The sequence below is a fragment of the Panthera leo genome, chromosome B2 (genome assembly GCF_018350215.1).
Source record: "Panthera leo isolate Ple1 chromosome B2, P.leo_Ple1_pat1.1, whole genome shotgun sequence".
Taxonomy (NCBI): domain Eukaryota; kingdom Metazoa; phylum Chordata; class Mammalia; order Carnivora; family Felidae; genus Panthera; species Panthera leo.
In genome coordinates, this window is record NC_056683.1 from 79,483,300 (window position 1) to 79,510,570 (window position 27,271).

Here is a 27,271-nt window from a genome sequence, read left to right on the forward strand (position 1 = left end):
AAACTGAGCAGCCTATCCTTCAGGCTTTGCAAATGAAACCCGCAGCTGTAAGGCGGACAGCCTGACATGGGGGCCAGCAGGGCGGGATTTCCCCAAAGTCCTGCTCTGTCTCACCTCGACTTGTGCACACAGGGCTCCTTACCTATTGGCTAAGCATTCAGTTTCGAGTTAGCGCACACTTGGAGAAACCTGTACCGTCAATGATAGAAACCGTTTAAGAGAGTTTCTACCATTGGTCTTGTAGAATCTTTGAAGGCAGAAGTGTGTCCTGCCCACCATTGAATCCCTAAGCCCTAACTCTGTGCCTGGCAGGGCACATAGTAGGCGCTCAATAGATATTTGCAGGATGGAAAAATGGGGGGCATAGGAATGAATGGATGAAGGGTTGGACAGCTGCATATCTGCTATAATTTCATCCTCAAAGCTCATTCTGCCAAACAGTGTCTCCTTGCCTGCATAGTTGATGCCTTGACCAAGACTCTGACCCTTCTGCCACAGCCAGAAGATGCGAGTGCTAAGTTATAAGTGCAAATAAGTAAATAAGTGCCCCCAAACATCCTCTTCTGGGAGCAAGGATGGAAAGACACCTAGTGGTGGTGGTCTCAGAGCATAGTGCCCACAAACTTCTACTTTACCAGCACACCTGTACATCTTCTGGCTGTCCTGCAGGGTCACCCATGGAAGGCAGCACCCTACCTGCCCAGTCCTCTACTCCCACCTCTTCCTCCTTTTGTGCTGCACTGTTTTAGGTTATGTTTGTAAACCTGTTTCTTCTGCCTCAGGGGCCTTTTTCCTGCTCTTGCTCTGGCGCTCCCCGCACTACTTCTTACCCTTCAAGTCTTAGCTGAAACGAGGCTTCTCCAAAGAGCCCTCCCTCACCACCTGGCCTCGGTGGACCCTGCCAAGGAATGCGTAGGGGAGCGATGCTCAAGGCAGGCACTGGAGAGCAGAAACTACAGAATTTCTGTCTGAAAATGTCCACCTCCCATGCTTCCCCACGTGTGGTTCATCTCACCAGTCACATCACTTGAGGAGTGTGTTCAAAATATAACGTGCTGGGTCCCACTCCCAGAAACTCTGGTTCAGGAAGACTAGGGTGGGGTCCAGGAATGTGCATTTAACCAACTCCCCAAGTTACTTTTACCCATCAAGTCGAGAATCTCTGCTCTAGGCTTCAGTGCACTTGAGCCAACTGAGTGAGTCCCCGTTTTACTCCCTGCGGCCCCTGCTCCACCAACCAGGGGACAGCCTACACCCATGCAGCCCCACCAGCCACGGGTGCTCACAGAACCTTAACCCCAGGACTCCACACCAGAGGCTGCCCCACCAAGGGCCCTGAGTACCATGTCCACTTCCGAGATGCTATCCAGGCTCTCCACCTGCACGTCCACACCCACCGGGATAGCAGGGCCTGCAGAAGAGCAAAGACATCTGGTGAAGGTACATTTCTATCTACCACTGGGTCAACAACCCCAACCCCCTTCCTGGGGGTAGCCTGACTGGAACAGGTGTGAGGCAGTGGCTCGAATTCTATGAGGGGTTTTTTCTTGCTACTTCCTGACATGTTGGGTGCCTCAGCTTTCTTCCTGAGGGCAGGGACTGTGTCTGCCCTATGTTGCCTTTCCTGGGCCAGAGAGAATGTTTAACCCATGCTTGTTGGATGAACTGATGAACTGGATTACTACTTTCTACATCCCAGGGTTATCTCTGTAGGGTCAAGGGAATAATGCTCTAGTGCCTGAATAGGGACCCTGGTCAATTGTCCTCCTGTGACATCTATAGAGGACAGATAGTGCCTAATGGCCTCTGATTTGGGCTTGGGACACCTGCATGCCCAGGGCTAGATTTGTTCGATTATTCAAACTCTACCTACAGAGGACCTAACAGATACCTGGGATCCTGCCCTCTCGAAATCTTCAGTCTGCTGTGAGACAAGATCTCTGTGCAGTCAGATCGCTGCAAAAGACATAACTGTACAAGATTTTTAAACCCTTTCAGGTCGTGTCAGATGAGAAGTAGGAGAATACATAGCACAGGGGCTTGACACTCAATTCCACCTGGCCTGTGGCAAGATTTCCAAAACCATGTTTAGCGGTGGGTTTATCTGTGGCTTCCTGTTCTATGTCTTGGGCTGGATGATGGTTACACTCACTTTGTGACAACTTAGTGGGTTGCCCACTTTAATCTGTGTACTTTGTGTGTGTATGTTATACTTCCATAAAATGTTTCTTAGATTTTAAGATTTTTAAAAAACTTTTTAACATTTGTTTATTTTTGAGAGAGAGAGAGAGAGAGAGAGAGAGAGAGAGAGAGGGCATGAGTGGGGAAGGGGCAGAGAGAGAAGGAGACACAGAATCTGAAGCAGGCTCCAGGGGCAGAGCCCGATGCGGGGCTCGAACTCACAAACAGTGAGATCATGACCTGAGCCGAAGTCGGATGCTTAACCGACTGAGCCACCCAGGCGCCCCAGATTTTAATATATTTTTAAAATCTAGAATGGAGAAAGCCAAAAATTTGTGTTTATCAAGCATATTAACACATGCTATTATAGTTATGGACAAAAAAAAACATCTCTGAGAGTCAGGTGGCAGGTGGACAGAGGGCATGAGGCCAGCCCGGTGGCACCTGGAGCCTGTGAACCCTGGCCAGGGGGTGCAGAATGAGGGCACGCTGACCCACTGTGGTCTGAGCAGGGAGAACCTTAGGGTGGCTGGAGGAGTCTGGGTCTTAGGAAGAGACCTAAGGTCTGGGAGGGACCAGAGGGTCTGGAAGGTCTGGAAGGCACCAAGACTTTGGTCATGGGCTGGGAAAAAGGGTGGGAGACTCTGACATGGAGTAGGAACCAGAAGGCTCAATACTCAGTTCTAGCCCAAACTGGGGGGCCAAGGGTCCTCATGGAGGTAGCCTAGAGCATTGGATGGGCTCACCAACTCCCACAAATGTCCCCCGTACACCTGCTAATACTTGCAATCCCACCATTGAAGATTCGTTTTTTGACCGAGTCTAATAGAATGGAAGAATTTTATTTATTACTAGTGGAATTTAATCGGTATTTCCTATGTTCTGAAACATGAAAGTAAATGAATACAATGCTTTATTTTTTATTTTTACTTTTCCCTCTCGGATAAATTAGGGGGTAAGTTGATCTTTTTATTTTCTCGTATTTTTCAACTGAGAGCTTAGGTCAGGGCCCGTGAGACGTCCCTGCTCTAACAGCTGTGTTCTCTTTTTATTCTAGGCTCCCAGGGTGCTTTGAAGGTGCCAGAGTGCAATGTTCAGTGTGGGGAGGAGGCTCTCTCCTAGGTCTGACTGGTCTGCCTTTCTCCCCCAGGGGGCTTGCAACATGAGGGAGAGTCTGCGGGCAGCCTGGCCAGGGTCCTCTCCTAGTACCCAGACCCTGCTCCCTTTCGTGGGGCTATGTGCCCCCAGCATTGCCATCGGGGAAGTGGGGCTGGTTAATTCCTTCATCCTCTGGACACTTTGTTGCCAGAGATGTTAAAACAGACCAGAGTCTGAGCTCTTAACCCTGGCACCACTGCCTCTCATGGATGTGTGCTGTACTTGACCGGCTCTCCTTTCCCCCTCTCCCTTTCTCTAAAGTGCCACGGGATCTGCAACATCAGGTCATTCCAAGAGCCAAAGGAAAGAAACAATACAGCCATCGCCCTCTTTGAACCTACTTCCCAGTGGCCCGGTTTTCAGGTAATGGGCACGGTGTATGAATAGGAGCTGGTTTTGGCAAAGGACATTTTCAAGATAAAATATATCAGCTTGCTTGGAGCCTGTTACTGTGTCTCTCTGTTCTCAGGGCCTGCCCTGCTCTCCACAGCTGCCCTAAGAGAAATGTGATAATGCCTGTGAGGATGACGTCAGTGCTCCGGAGGCACTGCCCACGTGGGAGTGCAGGTCAAGTTCTCAGGAGACCTGGGTCATTGGAGGTAAACAATCTGTGTGTTCAGGAGGCTCTAAAGCTATATTCCTAGGGACTCATATCTCAAGTTTGAACAGAACCAACAGCTCTGCCCTCCTTGGTCTGAGTGCAATGGAGTTGACCTTTGCCTTTGACGTGCACTAGTAGGGCTAATGTTTCCAGGCTCTCCTGAACTGTCTATTTTGTGACCCTTCCTAACATGATTTTGGGAGAATTCTTCCAAATTACTGGATTTTCTCCTCCTTTCGTGAACAATTTTATGTTTTGAGTAAGCCTGGGTCCCATAAAGAGACAGAAAAGCCTAGTTAAACTTAGTAGGCATTCATGCTTTGGCCTCTTCACACTGCTACGGATTTTGCTGCTTTAAGAGAGGGATCTGGTAAGCTAAATAGAAGTCACCAGTGGGATTTCATGCAGTATAGCCAATGAGGTGACAAATGCAAGGCAGTATAAGGGAGATACCTGTGTAGTTAAGCATTTTCTCGGTTCTCAGCCTTCCTATCATTTCTCCTCACATGGTCCTAAAAAGCACACTTAGGAATTTATCCATTTTTGAAATTAAAATATATGTCATTTCTTCCCCACTGGCTCCAAGAATAAATATGAGACAGAATTTTCAGACAAACTAAAACAGAGAATTTGCCAACATGTATCCTGTCCTAAATGAAGAGGTTTTTCAAGCTGAAGGAATTTGATCCCAGAGGGAAAGCTGGGGATGCAAAAATGAATAAAGAACAACAAAAATGGTAAACATATGCACAATTCTAAGTAAACACTGACTATGTAAGACAATACTTTATTTTATTTTGAATTTTATTTAAAAAATTCTTAATGTTTATTTATTTTTGAGACAATACTTTATTTTATTTTGAATTTTATTTAAAAAATTTTTAATGTTTATTTATTTTTGAGAGAGAGACAGACAGACAGAGCATGAACGAGGGAGGGACAGAGAGAGAGGGAGACATAGAATTCGAAGCAGACTCCAGGCTCTGAGCTGTCATCACAGAGCCCAAGGCAGGGCCTGAACTAGTAAACCCTGAGATCATGACCTGAGCCGAAATTGAATGCTTAACCAACTGAGCCACCCAGGTGCCCCATAAGACAATATTAATAACGTATTATGGAAATGAAAAAGCTAAACAGAAATGCAAACAAAAATAACATTTAAGTGAGAAAGGGAATAAATGGAGTAAAAGTGATGAGGTCTTTGCATTGTCTAGGAGAACAGTAAAAGTAGCTAATTAACATACTAGTATGATAAGCCAAGAGTTCCTGTTGTTTTCTGGGAAGCCACTGACAAATAGTAAGAGTACGCATGTTCAAAACTAAAATAGGAAAGCCAAAATAGGAATAACCAAAAGTAATCAATCCACAAAAAAACAGAGAGAAAAAAGAAAGAACATAGAATTGGTTGGACAATAAAAAAGACATAGTAGGATGATAGTTTTAAAGCCAACGTATAAATTATTCATAAATAAAAATGGACTAAATGCTCCATTGAACAAACAAACATTGTCCAACTTTAGAATTCAGAAATGCTAAAGTTTGTCAGATGGGATCAAGAAACAAAACCCAACTTTATGCTATTTAAAGAGACACACTGAAAATATAAGATACAGAAAAGTAGAACATGAAATGCAAAAGATAAAACATTCAAATGCTAACCAAAAGAAAATGAGTGTAGCTATATTATATCAATAAAGTAGACAAAGAGATAAATAAAGAGGCGCATTTAGTAATGATAAATGACTCAATTCACCAACAAAATATACATATAAATTTGTGTGCATTTACTGATATAACTTCAGAATGCAAAAACAAAAGTAGACATAATTGAAGGAGAAACAGAAAAATTTACATTTATAGTGGGAGATTTTAATACATCTCTCTCAGAATTTATAAAACAGGTAGACCAAAAACATCCCAGTAAGAGCACATAAGATGAAAACATTTAGCAAACTTGGCATAATGGACATATATAGGACAATGAATGCAAAAACTATATAATAAACATTAATTTGAAGCACTCAGTGAACACTTACAAAAATTTACTATATACAGTGCCAAAGAGCAATTCTGACAACTTTTAAAGGGTTAGAATTTATATAAACTATGAACTCAATGAACGCTAGAAATTAATAACAAAAATATAGCTAGAAGATCTTCATACATTTGAAAATTAAGCAATATACTTCTGGAAAAACTGATGGGTCAGTGCAGACATCATAATGAAAATTTTAACAAAATGATTAAAAGGACTACACATCAAAACTCATGGAATGCAAGCTAAGTGTTTTTTACAGGAAAATGTATAACTTTAACTATCATCTCAGAAAAGAAGAAATGCTTAAATTCAATGAGCTAAGCATCCATCTTTATTTATTTATTTTTTTTAAGCATCCATCTTTAAAACTTAGGAAAAGAAAAGCAATTTAAGTAGATAAAAGGAAATAATAAAAGTAAAAACAGGAAGTATTGAAATAGAAAACAAACACACAATTGAAAGGATACTGTTAAAAGCCAAATATTGATTCTTTGAAAGGACTGGTAAAACTGATAAAACTCTAAAAAGATTGGTCTTGCAAAAAGGAAAGCAAAAATAGCCACTATCAGGAACGAAAAAGGCATCATTGTATATGCTACAAACATGAAAAAAATTAAAGAAGTTATTCTGAGCAACTTTTTGCCAATAACTTTTAAAATTTAGATGAGGGACTCCTGGGAGGCTCAGTCAGTTAAGTGTCCGACTCTTGATTCTTGATTTTAGCTCAGGTCATGATCTCATGGTCATGAGATTGAGCCCTGCATTGCATCAAGCTCCAAGCTGGACAAGGAGCCTGCTTAAGATTCTCCCTCCCCATCTCCCTCTGCCCTTCCTCCTTCCAAAAACAGACAGACAGGTAAGTAACTAACTAACATTAAATAAATAAATAAATAAATAAATAAATAAATAAATAAATAAATAAAATTTAGATGAAATTATCTAATCCCCAAGAATATACAATATACCGACCAACACTGATAAAAAGAGAAATACAAAAACCTGAAAAGTCCTTTAACTATTTTAAAAACGGAGTCTTTAAATTTTCCCACAAAGAAAATGATAGGTCCAGATGCCTTCACCAACAAATTCTAGCAAAGTTTTAGGAGGAAAGAGCACCAATCTTACATAAACTCTTCCAGAAAATATAAAAAGAATATTTAGAAAATCAAAATCCATGTGAAAAGATGTCAAGTTATTTTATGAAGTCAGAACAAGGACTGCACTAGATAGCAAAATTACCAGTCAGTGTCACTCGTGAACATAGAATCAAAGCTCCTAAACAATATAGTAACAGATCACACCCAGCTATATATTAAAAAAAAAAAAAAAAAAAGAAAAGATAAATCACTTCTACATCAGGTTTATTCCAGGAATACAAGGTTGTTTTCACACTGGAAAATCAATCAAAGTCTTCCAACGTTGAATACTAGCAAGCTAAATAATTCACACTAACATTTCTACTGAAAACTAAAAAGCTGGACCAAATATAAAAATTTATTTCTGAAGACTTTGATACTAACAAAATAAACCTAGATGAGGATGTGAGAGGGAACCAGAGTCCCAAGGAGGGATGTTCAATGTTTGGATCCACTTCTCCTGGGGGCATCCGCTAGCTGAGGAAGGCAACTGAGAAGCTGAAGGATGCTTTTGATGGTTTCAGGAAGCTTTGGGGCCGGGATTAGAATCCAGGGCCCACCAAGCAGGCTGCTCCACCTTAGGATCCCCAAAAGTATACCTTAGCAGTGAAGGTAGATAGGCCCTTGCGGGATATGTAGCTCAGCTTCAAATCACATCAGTCCCTACTCTGTCAGTAGGTTGAAGTTATCTGGAGTGGTAGTGGCCTCAGGCAGCACAGAGTATTCGTGCTGCCAGGCACCTGGTATAAATAAACAGAAATCCACTCTGGAGGAAGATAACACCATCCCAGGTGTTATCTTCAATTATATCTATTAAAAATATCATAAATATAATATATAGTTCATAATAAAAATAACCAGGCACACAATAAGACATACACAATAACCAGCAGAAAAAAATAGAGAATAGGAACAAGGGGATTTAGATATTGAAATCACATCAACTTTAAAATATCTTAGTGTGGGGGCACCTGGGTGGCTCAGTTGTTTAAACATCCAACTTTGGCCTAGGTCATGACCTTGCCATTCCTGAGTTCAAGCCCTGCATCAGGCTCTATGCTGACAGCTCAGAGCCCGGAGTCTGCTTCAGATTCTGTGTCTCCCTCTCTCTCCCCGTCCCTCCCCCACTCTCTCTCTCTCTCTCTCTCTCACTCTCTCTCCCTCTCTCTCTCTCTCTTAAAAATAAATAAACTCTAAAAAAAAATACAATTAAAAAATATCTTAGTATACTAAGTGAAATAGATTAAAAAATTAAGATTTGGAAATTCTTCTTAAAACTGTAAACTATAAAAATAGAATCAATCAATATAATCCTTCATATTAACAGAAAAAGCCTTTGCCAAAGTCAGTGCCCATTTATGATTTTTTTAAACATAGGAATAGAAGAGAACTTCCTGAATCTGAAAAGAGATAACTACCAAAAAATAGCTACAATAAATATCATATTTAATGGTAAAGTGTTGTAAGTTTTCCTTTAATATTGAGAATGGGATGAGAATATAAATGCCACTTCTATTCAATATTGTATGGAAAGGACTAGACAGCACAATAAGGCAAGAAATGAGAAAAAGTTATGAGGACTGGAAAAAAAAGAAACAAAAGTGCCATTATTTGTATAAGATTAGACATATAATTTTTTAAATTAGCAGATAAGTTATTAGAATTAATAAGAGACTTTAATAAGGATGTTGAATACAGAGTCAATATACAAAAGTCAAAGTTAGAAAAGGAAATTTGCAAAAGTGCCTTTAACAATTGCATCAAAAATACCTAGGAATAAGTACCTAGAGAAAAATCTAGCAAAATATCTGAATGTCCTCTATGAAGTAAACAATGAGATATAATAGAGAGAAATTAAAAGACATAAGTACATGGAAAAATAGATCATGGTCCTGGGTTGGAAGTTTCAATATTGTAAAAATATTAATTATCCCATATTGATCTACAGACTCAATGCAATTCTAATCTAGATCTCATTAGATTTTCCTATGGAACTTGACAAAATGCTTATCAGGAAATTCAAAGCAGCCTTTCTTGAAGAAAAACAGGGTGGGAGGATGTGCTTCAGCAGGTATCCTGATTTATTACAGAACCACAGTAAAGAGGAAGTAAAGAATTGGCATAAAAATGAACCAGTTGACAAAATGGAACAGAATGGAGAGTCCAGAAGTAGAAATACACATTTGAGGACATTGACTTATTATTTTTGTTTTTGAGAGAGAGAGAAAGAGAGCGCAAGTGGGGGAGAGAGGCAGAGGGAGAGAGAGAGAATCTCAAGCAGGCTCCACACTCAGTGCAGAGTCTGAAACAGGGCTCAGTCTCATGACCGTGAGATCATGATCTGAGCCGAAATCAAGAATTGCATGCTCAACTGACTGAGCCACGCAGGCGCCTGAGAACATTAATTTATTATAAAGATATCACTGCAGGTGATTGGAGAAGGAATATATCTTTAATAACCAATGCGGGGACAATTGGAAATACATATGCAAATCATGCAATATGCAAAATAACTCCAAGTGGATTATAGATCCAGATGTGAAAAGCAAAACAACAAAGCTCCAGAAGGTAATCAAGGGGAATATATTCTTATCTCAGGATAGCAATATACTTATCGAGACACAAAAACACTAACCATAAGAAAAGATCAATAGATTTACACTGAAATTAAGATTATCTGGCAAAACGAATATTTGGCATTAGAAGTCAGGATAATGGTTGCCCATGGTGGAAGGATAATTATAGGGAGAGGAGACTTCTGGAAATACTGTTTCTTGATCTAGATGCTCATTACAAGAAAATGTTCACTTTTAGATAATTCGCTAAGCTGTACGCTTATGATCTGTGTACTTTTCTGTATATATGTTACAATCCAATAAAAAATTTTTCACTGAAGAAATCAAGAACTCCTGTTTATCAAAAACCACCACTGGCAAAAAGCTCGCATGCAGAATATATAAATAATTCTTAAGAGTCCCATTAAGAAAAAGTCAGACAACCCAATACAAAAACAGCCGAGACTTCAAACAAACATTTCAAAAAAGAGGAAATAAATCACAGACACACAAAATAGACATAACTCCATTTGAAACACAATGAGGTATTACTACTCAAACTAGTCAAATTGATCAGAGTCTCAACTTAAACCCCACCTTTCTTCTAGAAGGATTTCCCCAACCCCCTAATTGAGGTTGCCGGACCCCACCGTGTCCTGTTCTTTTCCTACCAGAACACTCATCCACCCCCCCATCAACCACTGGGGAGGAGGGTTGTCTTTCTGCTTTGTCAGCCTCCAAACTCTGCACCCTCACCCCCACACATTAGAGTAGGGTGGGGCAGTGATCATATTAATAGATAACAAGACCTGAAGTCAATGGCATGAGGTTCCTCTGAAAGTGTAGAAGGAAGAAGAGGAAGGGAGGATGTTGCAGGTTCTGTGGTCCCACAGGTGGAGAAGAGAGGGGTCATTTGCCAGCCTGGATTAAGGAGGCAGGTCCCTGAGTCCCCCCACTCCTATCTTCCCCAACCAGTTTGTCAGTGGGTGGAGGAGCCTCTGCTATAGGAATGAATGATCAAAATCAGAAAGTGGAAGACAAGCCCGAGAAAGCCACCTTGCTCTCATGGGGGCCAGAAGAGAGAACAGGCTCTGGAGAGGATCAAGGCCCATTTCTCTGTTCCTATGGTGCCCCACCTGGCCTTGCATTCCCTCCTCAGCCCTCCCTCGGTACCCTTCATGCCACCTTCCAGCTGCCCCTGACTGCTTTGTCATGTCTGTGATTTGTCACTCTCCACCAGTGCCCTCATGTGGAGATCATCTGTGCAAGGCAGGCAGGGGTAGTTATCCTGAGCTCATGGAGCCCCTAGGGACAGGTGCAAGCCTTCTGCGAACCTTCTGAAATTACATAAAAAGTAAGCATGCGTGTGTGTGTGTGTGCATGCACGCCCATGTAACAGAGATTATCATTATTCAGGGAAACAAACAGATTTTCAAAGGACTCTGTGATTCAAAAGAGTCAAAAAATAAACCTACTGTGGTAGCCAGGAGTTGGATTTTGGTCCCATCATCCACCAGCAGTGTGACCTTGGGCATACATAATTTCTCCGTGCCTTGGTTTCCTTATCTGTAAATAGGTGTAATTATATACCAGCTTCATACGGTTGTCATGAGGATTGAATGTGTTAATCCATGGAAAGCCCATGTAAGGGTTTGGCATATAAGATGTTCTATAATTAGTTATATGATCATTGCCATTATTATTGTGGCCTATCTCACTTACCCAGAGGGTAGAGCCTGAAACTTACTCATTGTATTTCCCTCAGCACTCACAGAACAGAGAGCCTGGCCTGAGGAGGGCTTAATACACGTTGGGGGAAGGAATGACTGCCAACCTCTTAGCCCTGGTTTCTAGTCACTGAGGGGCCACACTGTAGACCCAATTCTGCAAGGAAATCGCAGGTACCCATGGTGTTCTGCCTGCCACACCAGTGTCACTGCCCACTGACCCTGGACTCCAAACGGCCAAACTCGGGTCCTGGACTATCACCCAGCCCTAGCCATAGGTGAAGCGTGGCTTCACTCACCTTCAGCAATGTGAGCAGAAATAAACTGCTCCAGACTGTGCCACAGGACAAAATGGGGAAACCCAACAACAGAAAAATCTCTGTGGGCCACACTTGAAGAAGGGCTGGCAGTTATTAGCAACGCATGCTCCCAGGTACTAAGGAGTTAAAACTTGCCCCATTAAAGGGAGGGAAAAAACACATCAAGGGTTTGTCCAAAGAAACACTGTGGTCATTGAATTAATCCGGCTCATGTGGCAGTCTTTTTTAAATTAATTAATTTTTTAATTCCAGTGTAGTTAACATACAGTGTAATATTAGTTTCAGGTGTACAATATAGTGATTCCACATTTCCATACATGACTCAATGCTCATCATGATACGTGTACTCTTAATCCCCTTCACCTATTTCACCCATCCCCCACTCACCTCCCCTCTGGTAACCATCTCTTTGTTCTCTATAGTTAAGAGTCTGGGGTTTTTTTGTCTCTTTTTTCCATTTGTTTTTTTAATTCCATATCTGAGTAAAAGCATATGGCATTTGTCTTTCTCTGACTGATTTATTTCACTTAGCATTATACTCTCTAGTTCCATCCATGTTGTTGTAATTGGCAAAATTTCGTTCTTTTTTATGGCTGAATAATATTCCACTACATACACACACACACACACACACACACACACACACCACTTCTTTATCCATTCCTCTATTGGCGGACACTTGGGCTGCTTCCATAATTTGGTTATTGTAAATAATGCTGCAGTAAACATAGGGGTACATTTATCTTTTTGAATTAGTATTTTCACTTTCTTTGGGTAAACACCTAGTAGTGGAATTACCGGATCACATGGTAGTTCTATTTTTAATTTTTTGAAGAACCTCTATAGTATTTTCCACAGTTTACATTCCCACCAACTGTGCCTAAGGGTTCCTTTTCCTCCATATCCTCAACAACACCTGTTGTTTCTTCTGGTTTTGATTTTAGTCATTCTAACAGGTGTGAGGTAGTATCTCATTGTGGTTTTGATTTGCATTTCCCTGAGGATGAGTGACTTTGAGTATGTTTCCATGTGTCTGCAGGCCACCTGGATGTCTTCTTTGGAGAAATGTCTGTGTCTTCTGTCATCTGGCAGTATCTTTTCAAAGATACTGTCTTTTCAAAGTCTTTTCAAAGCCTCTTTTTATAATGAAATCTCAGACTTGTAGTAAAATTAATTGAAACAAACAAACAAGACCTTAATGCTGGTCACTTCAGCATTCTTCTTCTTACTTTAGTATTTTATCTTATTCTTTTTAAACTTTTTTTGTTTATTTATTTTTGCGAGGGAGACAGTGTAAACGGGGGAGGGGGAGAGAGAGGGGGAGACACAGAATTGGAAGCAGGCTCCAGGCTCTGAGCTGTCAGCACAGAGCCTGACGTGGGGCTCGAACTCACAAACTGTGAGATCATGACCTGAGCCAAAGTCAGATGCTTAACCAACTGAGCCACCCAGGTGCCCCGTTACTTTGGTATTTTAGGTGTCACAGTCTTTCAGAGATCAATCAGCATTGCAGCTGACTCTCAATAAGACCTTCCAGTGTGAGTGTTTCCTGGTTCACCACACCTTCCCTGACTGACTGGTTCATTCATTCCAACCCACACTGTCCGTGTCTCCCAGACCACACAGCTGGGAATGTGGAGATCAAGAAGGCACGGTTCCTTCCTCCAGGAGACTAAAATCCACTAAGAGGGACAATGAGCTCTGTGATAATAGGAGCAAAGCTCAATTAATTCTAACCAAAGGCACTGTAGAAAATTTCACAAAAGAGACAGCTTTTGATTAATTCTGAGGCACTGGAGAGAGTGTCACCATAGGGACAGCATTTGGGCTGGGCTTTGAGGCACTGGTTACTTCTAACAGGTAGCGAAGGGAAGAAGGACGTTTCAGGTTGCGTGTACAGTGTCAGGAGGTACAGGGGAGCAAGGTGGATAATTAACTCACACTTCTCAAATGTGGGGGAAAAAAGGCAGCTTTTTGACCTTTCTCGCAAAAAAGATCATGCGTCAAAGTGTGAAAATTTTTCAATTACCAACTAACAGCAGCTCAATCTAGTCCTGTTTCTAATTTCTTCTCACTTTAGTTGACCTTGCATCATGGAGGAGAAAAGGGCCCTTGCATCCATGCTGGCTGGCCTCTGCCATGAAGTGCTTGGCCCAATCAACCCCTGGACTGGTGTTTGCCGAGATGCAACAGACTCCATGGTTCTTTTGGTAAATCCGTGGTCCTGCCTTTGGCCTCCAGTAGCAAAACTCTCCCACCTGGTGACCTCTGTGTCCAGATCTAAAGTCTGTGCTGGTCCTATAATAAACCCCATATCCCCCTTGTCTTACAGAGGCTCCGTGTCCTTGTCTCAGGCTGCCAGTCTCTTGGGTGACTGTGGTAGAAAGCTTACCAGTGTGTTACACACCATGGTCACACTCACTGACAGCAAAGGAGGGTTCTCTTATGCCCAGTGGCTGCCAACACTTGTCATGATCCAACTTTCTAAGGTTTGTCAATCTGATGGGTATAAAATTCTTTCTCAGTGTTGTTTTAATTTCTATTTCTCCAATCACCAATATGTTTGAGCACCTTTAAACACTTGTAGCTTCAGAATTTCATCTTCTATGAATTGCTTGTCATCTGTTTTTCTACTGGATTTTATTTCTTCTCATCTGTTGTCAGATCTTGGTTTGCTAAGAATTCTTAGCATCAACAGGTGTTCTTCTTTATCAAGAGCTTTTCTGTATCTATTTAGATAATCCCATGATTGCCAAAATTACAAAATGACATTTGTACATACAATTTGTGATAGTGAAATTCTGGAAACAACTCACATATTTTTCAATAAGACATTGATCAAATGAAGTATGGTAGATCCATACCATGGAATAATAAGTAACCATTAAAAAGATGAAGAAGTTCTTTGTGAACTAATAGGGAGAGATTCCCAAAATATATTGCTGAGTCAGAAAGAAAAATCAAGTGCAGAAGAGTATGTATAGCAACTAACAATTGTCCAAAAGATGGGGTGGGGAGAGACCATGTGCATATTTACTTGCATATGCATAAAAGAATTTGGAAGGACACGCAAAAGGTTTTCATAGACATCTGGAGCAACAGAAGGTTGACTCCCTGGCTCTGTGTGACCCAATCACATCTGAGGGAGGATTGCATCTGGAACCAGGAATACCCCTGTGAATAGCATAGAATAGCACCTCATTATTGAAGTGGGGTGGGGGTAGGGAGCACTTTGCGATGACACCATGTCAGGAGCTATCGAAGGACATGGGATATTGATCTTGCAAAATTTAAAAACATTGGACAGTCTTCAATGACTTGAAGGGTTTTCACATGGAAGAGATATTTTCTGAATGGCAGCATTATTGTGTCAGGCAAGGTCCTATGTATAGAAGCCTCGGAAAGACAGACTGGCACTTAAAATGATTTAAAAAAAAAAAACTAAAACAAAAAACCACCTCTATAATGGTCATACTGTTCCAAGAGGAACATGGTCACTTCATACACTGTATGATTCCCTCTATATGAAGCTCAAGAATGAGCAAAACTAATTCATGGAGATAGAAGGCAGCATAATGGTTACCCTCGGGAGACACCAGCTGGGAGGAGATATGAGGCAGACTTCTGAGAAGCTGCATAGTGTTTTCAAGGATAATTGTTTACACATGTAAAGATTCACCTTATATATATTTGTGATAGGCCCCCCAGAGTTGCTTATATCCTAATCCTCAGAACTTGTGAATGTTAGGCACCATGGCAAAGGGGAATTTAGGTTCCAGATAGAATTAAGGTTGCTATTCAGCTGCCCTTAAAATAGGGAGAGCAGCCTTAATTATCCAGATGGGCCCAATGTAGTCACAAGGATCCTTAAATGTAGAAGAAAGAGAAGAGGTCAGAGTGATGCAACGTTTGAAGAACTTACCCAGCTGTTCCTGGCTTTAAAGACAGAAGAAAAAAGCCAGGAGCCAAGGAATCTGGGCAGCCAAGTCAGAAAGGGCAAGAAAACAGATTCTTTCTGAAACCTCCAGGAAGGAGCACAGCCCTGCTGACACCTTAATTTTAGCCAAGTGTGACCCATTTAGGACTTCTGAACAACAGAACTGTAAGATAATAAATCTGTGTGGTTTAAAAAATTTTTTTAAATTTTTTTAATGTTTATTTATTTTTGAGAGACAGAGACAGAGTGCAGGCAGGGAGGGACAGAGAGAGAGAGGGAGACAGAATCCAAAGCAGGCTCTTAGCTCTGAGCTGTCAGCACAGAGCCAGACATGGGGCTCTAACCCACGAACCGTGAAATCGTGACCTGAGCCAAAGTTGGACGCTCAACCGACTGAGCCACCCAGGTGCCCCTAAAAATTTTTTTAATGTTTACTTTTAAGAGAGACAGAGACAGAACACGAGTGGGGGGAGGGGCAGAGAGAGAGGGAGACACAGAATCTGAAACAGGCTCCAGGCTCTAAGCTGTCAGCGCAGAGCCTGATACGGGGCTCGAACTCACTAACAGCAAAACCATGACCTGAGCCGAAGTCAGATACTTAACCGGCTGAGCCTCCCAGGTGTCCGAATCTGTGTTGTTTTAAGTCTCTAAATTTGTGGTAATTTGCTAAAGAACCTACAGAACACTACCACGATGCTTACCTCAAGAAAATATTTTTGTAGAGACCAAGAGAGTGTCCTAGTGGACGGGGGAGAATCTGGAATAGGCACAGCTGCCCCTGTGTAAACGATGAAGAACGTGTTCGTGGAACACCTCAGTAAGTACAGGGTTCCCCTTCCACCGCTGACTCACCAAGGAAACAGCCTTGATCGCCTATTCTTTGTGAAAACAAGTTTGCCTGTGAGCAGCCTTGCCCTTTGTTGCAGGTCCTGTGCTTAACAATTTTGGGAAACCTCTCAGATATTCATCACTAAGAAAGGTTCAAAAGGCCTATGCAGGTGCTGAGTTGGCAGAGACCCCACGGAAGGAAGTGGCTACTGTGGACTGAATGTTTGTGTCCCCTCATGTCCCCAAATTCACATGTTGAAGCCTAGTTCCCCATGTGATGGTGTTAGGAGGTCGGGGCCTTTGGTAGGTGAGTAGTACATGAGGGTAGAATCTCCTCAAATAGGACCAGTGCCCTTGTAAGAAGAGACCAGAGAGCTTGCTTCTCTCTCCCTCAACCTCGTGAGGACACAGTGAAAAGGCCACACATGGAAACCAGGAAGAGGACGCTCATCAGGAACCACATCGGACGGCACCCTGATCTCAGACTTCCAGTCTCCAGAACTGTGAGAAACAAATTTCTGTTCTTTAAGCCATCTGTGGTATTTTGTTAAAACAGGATTTTTGGTGTTAGGACTTTAGGATCTAGGCTGGACTCAATCAGGGCCTCTTCCTTCATGAGCCACATCAGCCTCACCGGGCACTTGTTAGCAATACAATTCTCAAGTGTTACCGCAGGCGTTCTGAGCCAGAGGCTCTGTAGTGGGGGCTGGGGAGGCTGGGTCTCCGTAAGCACTGCGGTGACGCGGATCCATTCTCAAGTTTGAGGACCGCTGCACGACTGACCTTTAAGAAGACTTCCAGAAGTGAGATTTTACAATTTCCCATGCCCTGGTGGCCACTTTCCACTTGTTGTCAAACTCTTCTGCTACCCCATCTCCACTAGCTGTCTCCACCTCCTACTTGTCTCCCCACCTTCGCCTTCGGATGCTTGCTACCACCCCACGCCCCACCCCTTGTTGAAACCCCTCCCTCTGCGGTGTCTGCAACAAAGCCCCTCCCACAAACAACTCTTCCCTGAAAGACTGACTCTCATCACCCTCCTGGGCCCTATCTCTGACTCAAACTCCAATAGCCTGATTGTTGATAAAGATTGAAAGAGGTCTCCACTGGATATCTAACAATTTCCTAAATTTAACATCCCCAAACAGACTTGTTACCGGGACCAGCATCCTATCCTTTTGGAGCATGGTGACCTTGTTAGTCACTTGGGCTCGTGTGGGGTCAAGTGAGGGAAGCAGTGAGATTGCCCCAAGCAGGACTGTAGAGAAGGGGCTATGTCAGGGAGAGACCAGGAAGGGAAGATTAATTTCAGGGGAAGGAGTGAGTAGGAGCACAGTGTGGGTGGCAAGTTAGGGTTTGTGTTCCAGAAGGGAAGGGCCACGAGCACTAAGGAAGGATCAGAGGAGTCTCCTCCAAGGGCAGTAGCTCCCAGGAAAAAGGCTGCAGGAGCCGCACCCCAGAGAGCCAGCTGTGTCCCTCACTTCGCCCCCCCCCAACCTCAGATGTAATTGGGAAGCACTAGCCCACCCAGCGTGGCAAAGTGGAGAGGCAGAGCCAGGGAGGTCCAAGGAGCACTCAAAAGGAGGCCTTAGATTCAAATAGAGCCATGACCTTGCTTTAAACTGGCTCCATGGGTCTCACGATGGCCAGATGAGTAGCAGTTGAGGCCTTGGTGGCCAGACTCCTGCGGCTTGGAAGTCCAGGGTTGAATCCCTGCTAAGGATGAGGCCACAGAGTAAAGCACTTGAAGAGCTCATGGGGGCACTCATAGATCTGGGTGCCCCAAACACAGAGGGCATCTTCTATGGGGGTGGTTCTAAATTATCATCCCAGGTGAAAAGCACCAGAATTACCCTAGAAAGTTCCTTAGGAAGGCATCGCATTAGAGACAGTGCAGCTAGAGAAGTAAGTAGGCAGTAACCTTATAAGGTGACACAGAAATTGTGATATTGTGATATGAAAAGAAATATATATATTTGGTCTTTTTCTCTGGTTCCTAGCTCTTGAGACCCCTGTAATTTCCTGAATGATAGGGGTGAGAAGAGCATCTTTTTTGTTCATCACAAACCTCCACCAAACATTCTGAGTTTATGCTAATGAGGAGACTTTTGGTGGATGCCTACATAGCTTCAGGATGGGGGCTGCTTATCAGGGGAACCAACCTTGTGATTAGAGTGTTGGAAGTTCCAGCCCCACCCTCCAACCTCTGGGGAGAGGCGGGCACTGGAGACTGAGGTAATCACCAATAGCCAATGATTTCATCAATTATGCCTATGGAATGGAACCTCTATAAAACCCTAAACAACAGGGTTTAGTGAGTTTCCAGGATAGCAAACACATCCACATGCAGGGAAGATGGCATACCCCAACTCCATGCGACAGAGGCCCCCGTGCTCAGGACTCTAGTTCTTATACTGCCTACCTTTTCATCTGGCTGATCGTCTGTGTCTTTTATAATCTACTTTATAATGAACCAGCAATAGTAAAGTATTCCCCTGAGCTCTATGAGCCATTATAGCAAACTACCAAGCCTACGGAGGGTGTGTGGGAACTCCTGATTTTGTAGCCAAGTCAGACAAGTGCAGGTGACTTGGGGACGACTTGCGTTTGGTGCCTGAAGTGGAGGGGCAGTCTTGTGAGGGAAAGAATGAATCTGTGCAGTTATTTCAAATCAGAAGGTCATATAGTTCAAAATAGCTGAGAGATGCCACATGTTAGAGGAGAGGAGTTAAAGTGGGTTCTGGATAGATGGATGAAGCAGGGCAACATGGAGCAGGGGCGTTGGGAACAGATGCTCATAGGCAGAAACAAGCACGGGTGTGCAGGGACAGAAAGCGTTCTAGCAGGGAAGAGTCCTCGTCAGGGGTAGCAGGGAGAAGACTGTGGAGGTCTTGGGACCCAGCAGGGAGAAGCAGGGGCTGCATTTCCTCTTGAAGAATATGGGGAGCCTGCAGTTTCTGAGGGAGCAGCACATGGAAGCGATGTTTCCAGGAAGTGAACCTGGCCCTGAGTGGGGTGGGAACCACGGTGTTGCTGTAAGCAGTACTTCCAAACTTCTCACCTTTGTTGCCCCCTAAAGTGAAAATTCTAGTGGAATTTAAGGTTTTAGTTAATTTTAACTTAAATAAAATACTAAGGAAAAAGACTTTGTCAGGGAGGACTGAGTTTTGGAGGGCCACAAACCACAATAACGTCTGAGACTTTTTTCACCTCCCAAGAGCATATTGAGAATGGGTGGTGTAAGGGGATGAGGGAGGGGAAGGAGGGGGCAGATCTGAGTGAGAGTTTAATGGGTGAATTGATTCAAACTGGTTGACTTGGAGGAGAAGGAGGGCAAACCCAGCCCAGCTCAACACCTTCCAGCCTGAGTTGCCCAAGAAAAAGCAGACAGAAAATCGGCAGGCTCATGAAGTGAAGCTGGACACGTTGGGTTTGCAGTTACCTCAAGGAAACATATGAGCCAATGCTGCATACCTTCTCTGCTGAATTCAGCCCTTTGCTGTGTGGATTTAACACAGGAAGTGTTCTGTTCTAGAAACTGATATGGGGAAGGTGCTTTTGGCCCAGATGGTGTCCCAACCTGCCCCTGGTCAAAGGCTGGGTTCAGTCTTCAGGTCTCTCTGAGTCACTCAGTCTCAACCCACCCAGTGCTGACCTCGAGGTTTGCCCTTCTGGGCCCACTCTCCTCCCTGGTGCCAGGTGCCAGGAGGTGACGTCTATGGACAGCAACAACATTTGCGGGTCAACCTCTAGGCAAGAGCACAACCAGAGACCCATATGCCATATGTGTATCTGAAGGTTATAAATCAAGCAAAGATACTGCAAAATTACAGATAGCCTATCCTACCTCTTTGATAAATGCACCTTCACGACAATCCTGAAGGTTAAGTCCAACTTCAGAACTCTCAGACTCCTCAGAATTCTAGGCTGGCATGTGGCAGGGCAAGGAGAGCACACCTCAGCCCCTGAGCTGCTTTTCTTTTCCTACCCACAGTAGGATGATGACACTCCATCCCTCCTATACCTCCCCTGTATACAATTTGCGTTAAATATCAACATTGTGCTAGTGGGAATGTAAAAAGTACAGCTGCTGTAGAAGAAAGTGTGGAGGTTCCTCAAAAAATTAAACTGAACTACCCTATGATCCAGCAATTCCACTTCTGAATATACCCCAAAGAATTAAAATCAGGATCTCAAACAGGTATCTGTACACCTATGTCCGTGGAAGCATAATTCATAATTTCCTAAGGGTGGAAACAACCCAATGTCCACTAACAGATGAATGGATAAACCAAACGTGATCTATGCATTCAGTGGAATATTATTAAAAAGGAAGGGAATGCTGATCTATGTTACAACATGGGTGAAGCTTGAGGACATTATGTTAAAAGAAATAAGCCAGATTGATGATGACTCCCTCCTCAAATGCATTCTTTTAAAGCTGCACAAACTTGAGTGAGAACTCACTACCGTCAGTCTCATCAGTGTTGGCAAGATGGCAGAATTCATACGGCGTCAAAGTTGTCCTGCAAGAGCTCTGGGGCCTAATGATGTCTAAAGAAAACATGAGACTCCCTCAGTCGCCCAAAGGACAGTGTTACAGCAATTAATCAAAAAGAAAAACCACAGGCCCTCTCCCTGCCTGCCATTCAATTTAAGCAGTCCTCAGTTTCCACAGAAGTAAATTTTCTACATGTGCCTTGTAGACCTCAAAGTACTGGGAAGGAAGCTCCCATTCGAAGGCAATTTATCTTAAGATACTGTAAACGATACTAATTTTTTGTCTTCTTGAAATATACAAATTGTGCTATAACAAAGATAAATAAGTAAATAAAAATAAAATAAGCCAGTCACAAAAGCCAGTCAAAAACGGTATGATTCCACCTACACGAGGTACCGAGGTACCGAGAGTGGTCAGATTCCTAGAGACAGAACGTAGAATGGTGGTTGCCAGGGGCTGGGGAAAAAGGAAAGAGCTGGAGTTGACTTTTTAATGGGGACAGGGTTTCAGTTTGGGAAGATGAAAACATTCTGGTGATGGGTGGGGGTGATGGTTGTATAACTATGCCACTGATCTGTACAGTTACAAATGGTTAACATAGTCAATTTTATGTTATATGTATTTTACCACAATTTCTTAAAAACTAAATATTAAAAAAACCTGCATTGCAGCATATCTCCTAACAAATGGAGGAGACACCCCAGGTCTTTGGAGTTTCCTCTAACCAGGACGCACTACTGAATCAGGCAGCTGGGAGCTTAGGCAAGGTATTTTTGTTTCAACTGATCCCTGGGATTATTAGGAAGCTGCTAGATTTTTTAATCTGTTCTTTTTCCAGGCCGAAAAGGTCACCATGGGGTATCTAGCCTCAGATAAATTCTTCTTTATCAACTACTTTTAAACATCAATCCTCAGGAAGCCCCTCTTATAGAAATAAAATAGGAAGAGAGGACAGGAATAAGACATAACTTCACAACATCTTTGTTCAAATGACCTGCTTAGTATGCGTGGGTGCTAAGCCGGGGAGGGAGTCTGGAGGGGCGAGCATGAGGGCAGGTTGGGCCCAGGCTCTGCTTCTTACCAGGCTCCTGGCACAGGGCTGCCAACAAGTAAGGAGTTACTTGCACAGAGTCTGTTACTTGCAGAGTCACCTATGTCTGCCAGTCTCCTTCCTCAGAGACCTGCCTGCCACCTGGACAGTGTCCCCTGCCCAAGGATAGGGTGCTGGATGGAATGGAGACCCTCAGGAGTACCTGCAGGGAAAGCTTCTTGGTTCTAACCCTTGTTCAGATACTCCCAGAGGTTACAGAGGGTAAGAGTCATTAGGGGCACCTGGGCAGCTCAGTGGGGTAAGCGTCTGACTTTGGCTCAGGTCATGATCTCATGGTTTGTGGGTTTGAGCCTCGTGTCAGGCTCTGTGCTGACAGATGGGAGCCTGGAGCCTGCTTGGGTTCTCTCTCTCTCTCTCTCTCTCTCTCTCTCTCTCTCTCTCTCTGCCCCTCCCCCACTCATGCTCTCTTTCTGTCTCTCAAAAACAAAACATTAAAAGAAGAAAAGTGTTTAAATACATTAAAATATTTTCAGGGGTCCCTAAGAATATCATTGTGATCCTTTAACACTATGCCTACTCTGCCTGATGGGTATGTCAGCCCTGCATTGAGGGACATACAAGTAGAAAGTACAAGAAAAGACACTCTGCCAGGAGGGAGGGCCTAACCTCAGCAGGAGTGTGACCTGACCCAGTGAGTTCACCTCTCTAGGCCTCAGTTTCCCCATCTGGGAAAAATGATAGTATCTACATCACAGAGCTGTCCTGAGGACTGAAATAAGATCCTGTATGTACATACCTTGATTAGAATGGTCCCTGGTGCAGAAAAACCAGTATCAAAGTGCTGTCATTAATGCCATTGTGTATTGTTGTCCTAGCCACTTAACTGACACTCTACCAGAAAGGCAAGGTGGATCTTCCTTGTGACAGGAATGTCTCACTTAGACCTCTTGGAGCAGATACAGCTATTTTAGAGTGGCTTATTTAGGAAAACTTTATTTTCATAAAATTCCTTGTGGGCATTATCATGGTGAGCCCTGGGGGAGCTGGTAACCTCCTGACCTGAGCCAGTGATGAACAACATTCCTGGGCAGGAAGAAGGCACATGGGACCATAATCTGCCTCCTACTTTTCTCTTCCTGCTCTGCAGGTGTCAGAGCTCAGGGAACTGAGTGAGAGGCTTTGCGGCCTTTTAAAATGCAAAGGCCCCTGGGATGAATTAATGTCTAATCCCATAACAGTCACACAAGAGGCAGGCCTGACAGCTGGGTTTTTCTAAAGGAACTTGAATCCTTATGTGTCAAGGGCTTTACATACATTATCTCCTTTAATCCTGACAACAACCCCAGATGTAGGGATTACAATTCCCATTTTGCAAACCAGCAAACAGAGGCTCAGAGAGGATCTGTGACTTGCCTGCAGGTCACCCCTACAGCCCCAGGGCCCTAAGAGAAGATCTGGAAATGGAGATAAAGGGAAAGGGAAGCCAGCTTGCCCAGGTCTGCCTTGGCCAGTACCTGTTGGCTGAAATGCACCAGAGCTCAGTTTCCCAAGTATACAAGTTGAGGGGGGGGGGGGGGGGGGGGGTGGCTGGCGGGGCACATCTTGCACATTCTGCTATTCTTACCCCACTCCCCACCTGTTGAGAGCAGATGGCTCCTTTCCTGGCCTTCCTGTGGCGTTTCTCCAATTCCTGGAAAGAAAGGACGGCCACCAGCCTGGCCACCCGTCCCTGACTGCAAAGCAGCAAAGCTCCTTAGGGGCCAAGTTTATGAGGGGACTCATCATGGGTTAAATTGTTGTTGCTGCATCGAAAGGCAGGTGGCCCTCAAAACCCCAAATTCCCAGCTAATCACTGGGAATGGTGGCTGACCCAGGGGAGCCATTTTGTGTCCAGACGCTCCAGGCTGGCTCATGTTTTAGGAAAAGAAAGCTGGCAGCAGCAAGGCAGGTCCACTCTGGTCGTAGACATCTTAACCATTAGCAACACTTCAGCCAACAGCCTTCTTAGCTCATTTCCTTCCAACTCTTCTCTCCTTGAGGAAATGAGAGACTTCGGAAGCCGATTTGGGCTTATCTGACTGTGAGTGGGAAAACTGGGGCCCCGAGGGAGGGTTGTGCCTGAGGGAACAGGACAGGGCAGCAGGCAGCCCCTGGGGACTCAGTCCTACCTCCAAAGGCGGGCCTCATGGAGAAATCATGGTCCTCCACTCTAAGAAGTGGCTGAGGTTTTCCCTTGTGGATTTTGGTCACGTCGAGGTTCTTCTTATATAGGTGACTGCAAAGACAAGCAAGAGATGTTTTCCCAATGACCCACAAAGGCATATGGGGAGATTACTCCCTATAGGAGCTATCTGTTAGACATCTCTTCTCCATCCACCAAAGGCTACACACACACACACCCCTCCCGACCCACCCTGTCCTCCCCAGGCCCTCATAGTCAGTCCTGAGAACCAGACCCTTGCAGAGCCTTCGTAAGGTAATGATTGGATGACAGCAGTTGGGTTGAATGGTGGAGGATTATATATATATATATTTCTTTTTAAACATTTCTCTTATGTTACTATAATACTGGTTTTGTGATGGGGGTGCCTGGAGGCTCAGTCGGTTAAGCATCTGACTCTTGATTTTGGTTCAGGTCATGATCTCATGGTTCATGAGTGCAAACCCCGCATTGGGCTCTGTGCTGATGGCACAGAGCCTGCTTGGGATTTTCTCTCTCCCTCTCTCTCTGCCCCTCCCCTGCTCTCTTTCTCTCTCAAAGTAAATAAACATTAAAAAAAAGTTTTTTTTAATGTTTATTTATTTTTGAGACAGAGAGAGAGAGAGCATGAACAGGGGAGGATCAGAGAAAGAGGGAGACACAGAATCTGAAACAGGCTCCAGGCTCCGAGCTGTCAGCACAGAGCCCGACGCGGGGCTCAAACCCACGGACCGCGAGATCATGACCTGAGCCAAAGTCGGACGCTTAACCGACTGAGCCACCCAGGCGCCCCAATAAACATTTTTTAAAAGAGTTAAAAAAAAAGAATTCTAAGATTTTAAAAAAAGGAGAGAGTAGGGGAGGGAGAGAGGAAGGAAGGGAGGGAGGAAGGAAGGAAAGAAGGATGGATGGATTTGGGTCTAACAAGATGTGAGATCTAATTCCTTTTTTTTTTTCTATGAATGTTTTTTATTTTTATTTTTTAAATATAATTTATTGTCAAGTCAGCTAACATACAGTGTATACAGTGTGCTCTCGGCTTCGGGAGTAGATTCCCATGATTTATCACTTACATACAACATCCAGTGCTCATCCCAACAAGTACCCTCCTCATCGCCCATCACCCATTTTCCCCTCTCCCCTCTTCTCACCATCAACCTTCAGTTCGTTCTCTATATTCAAGAGTCCCTTATGGTTTGCCTCCCTCTCTGAAACTATTTTTTCCCCTTCCCCCGTGGTCTTCTTGTAAGTTTGTGAGATCTAATTCTTGACAGAAGAAACTAAACAGCCTTATAAGAAGTCAGCGTTATGTGTAGGATATTTAAGGATTTTAGAAGTAAATGAAGGGATTTTGTTTTGAATGTTTGTTGTTCATTTATATATACATCCTTATTTTATTCTCAGTATTCTTATCACACTTCATGTTTTTTAGAGAAATAGGCATATTTCCTGTTTAAACTCTATAAGAGGGAAGTAACATGTTTCCTCTTTTGAGGTTCTGTTCTTTGACACATCTTTCTGTGAAATCCTCATTAACTTTCATTCTCTATCAGCTCTGCCCAGATAGTGCAACTTGATGGAGTTCTAAAGCTGGGCTGATCGATAAAGTAGCCACTAGCCACTAGCCACATGTGGCTGTTTAAGTCAATTACAATGAAATAAAATTAATGTTCAGTTCTTTAGTTCTACTAGTCATACTTAGGTGCTTAATAGCCACATGAGGCTGGTGGTTACTATATTGGATAGTCCAGATCTATAACTTTTCCTCGGTCTCAAAAAGTTTTATTCTGCAGTGCTGGCCTAAAGGTTAGTCTGCCCCGACTTCCCTCCCCACCCAAGAAGCAGATTCCCCTATAAGCTGGGGCTTCCCACCTTACAGCCCAGGAGCCACCTGGAGCTCCAGACCTCCCAACTATTCTCTGAAGTCCACCTGGAGCTTCTCAGGGAGAAGGTGAAAACAGGGAGGGGGCAACTCGGGAGCAGGAGCAGTAGTAGTATTTTCACTCATAGGTTCTTAGAATACTTGGGGGTTGGGCAGAGGTGCCTGACCCTCTTCCCAGAGCCCTTGACCTCTGCCCTCAATCACCCTCGCCCCAACTTCCTCAGCATCTCCCTCGTCCATGGCTTATTCTCGTCAGCCTTCAAACCGGGTTCAAGTCTCTCCCACCTTGACCCCTAAGCAGAATATCTGTCTAGACCGCACGTCCTTCTCGTGCAAAATGTATTAAACAGTGGCAGCAGTACAGGTGTGGCAGTTATATTCATCTTTAAACTTTTTCTTTAAAATAAAACTCTTTCCCCCTCCTAATAAATGATCCTCCACACAGAGAGCTGTGTGTCACCTGCTGCTGCCACCCCTCACTCAAGTCCGCCCTGCCCCACTTGTGCTTGACCCGAGGCCCTGCAGGCACTCTTGCTGGGTGCTGGCTTCTCTGCCACACGGAGGGCCATGCCTCTGCTAGAAACCTGGTCTTTCCAGACCCGGCATTGGGTTCTCCTCCTATCACTCTGACGGTTCCTTCTCAATCTCCACTGCAGTCTCCCCCTCGTCCTCAGCCCATCCCTTAACTGCTAGTGTCCCCAGAGCCCTGTCCCAGCTGCCCTCTCTTCTCCCTCTACACCCTGTTTGGCAGGCTCGCCTATAGCTGTGGCTTCAATTGTCATTAACGTGTTGAGGATTCCTAAATCTGTACCCCCTGCTCTAGACCTTTTATCCAACTGTCTAATTATCCCCAGTGGCTATCCTGTAGGCACTGAAACTCAACATACTCATGGGGAGCCTGGGTGGCTCAGTCAGTTAAGCATCCGATTCTTGGCTTCTGCTCAGGTCATGATCTCACAGTTCATGGGTTCAAGCCCCACATCGGGCTCTGTGCTGACAGTACAGATCCTGCTTGGGATTCTCTCTCTCCCCCTCTCTTTGCCCCTTCCCTGCTTGCACTCTCTGTTTCTCTCTCTCTGTCTCTCTCCCTGTCAAAATAAATAAACTTTAAATATGAAATAAATTCAACACACCCATAGTTTGGTTTAAGACACAC

At 43.9% G+C, this 27,271-nt stretch overlaps 1 protein-coding gene and 1 pseudogene across 1 annotated transcript in view; one reads left to right on the forward strand and one right to left on the reverse strand.

Annotated features, from left to right (window-relative positions):
• The window catches only part of LOC122219098 (gamma-aminobutyric acid receptor subunit rho-2), a 40,593-nt gene that overhangs the window by 8,804 nt on the left and 4,518 nt on the right, over positions 1–27,271 (reverse strand). The window contains exons 2-3 of the mRNA XM_042937359.1: positions 24,202–24,308; positions 1,344–1,411 (exon numbers count right to left, since the gene is read on the reverse strand). Coding sequence (XP_042793293.1) covers positions 1,344–1,411; positions 24,202–24,308 — 175 coding nt within the window. The remainder of the gene's footprint in view (positions 1–1,343; positions 1,412–24,201; positions 24,309–27,271) is intronic.
• LOC122220847 lies at positions 20,882–20,969 on the forward strand (annotated as a pseudogene).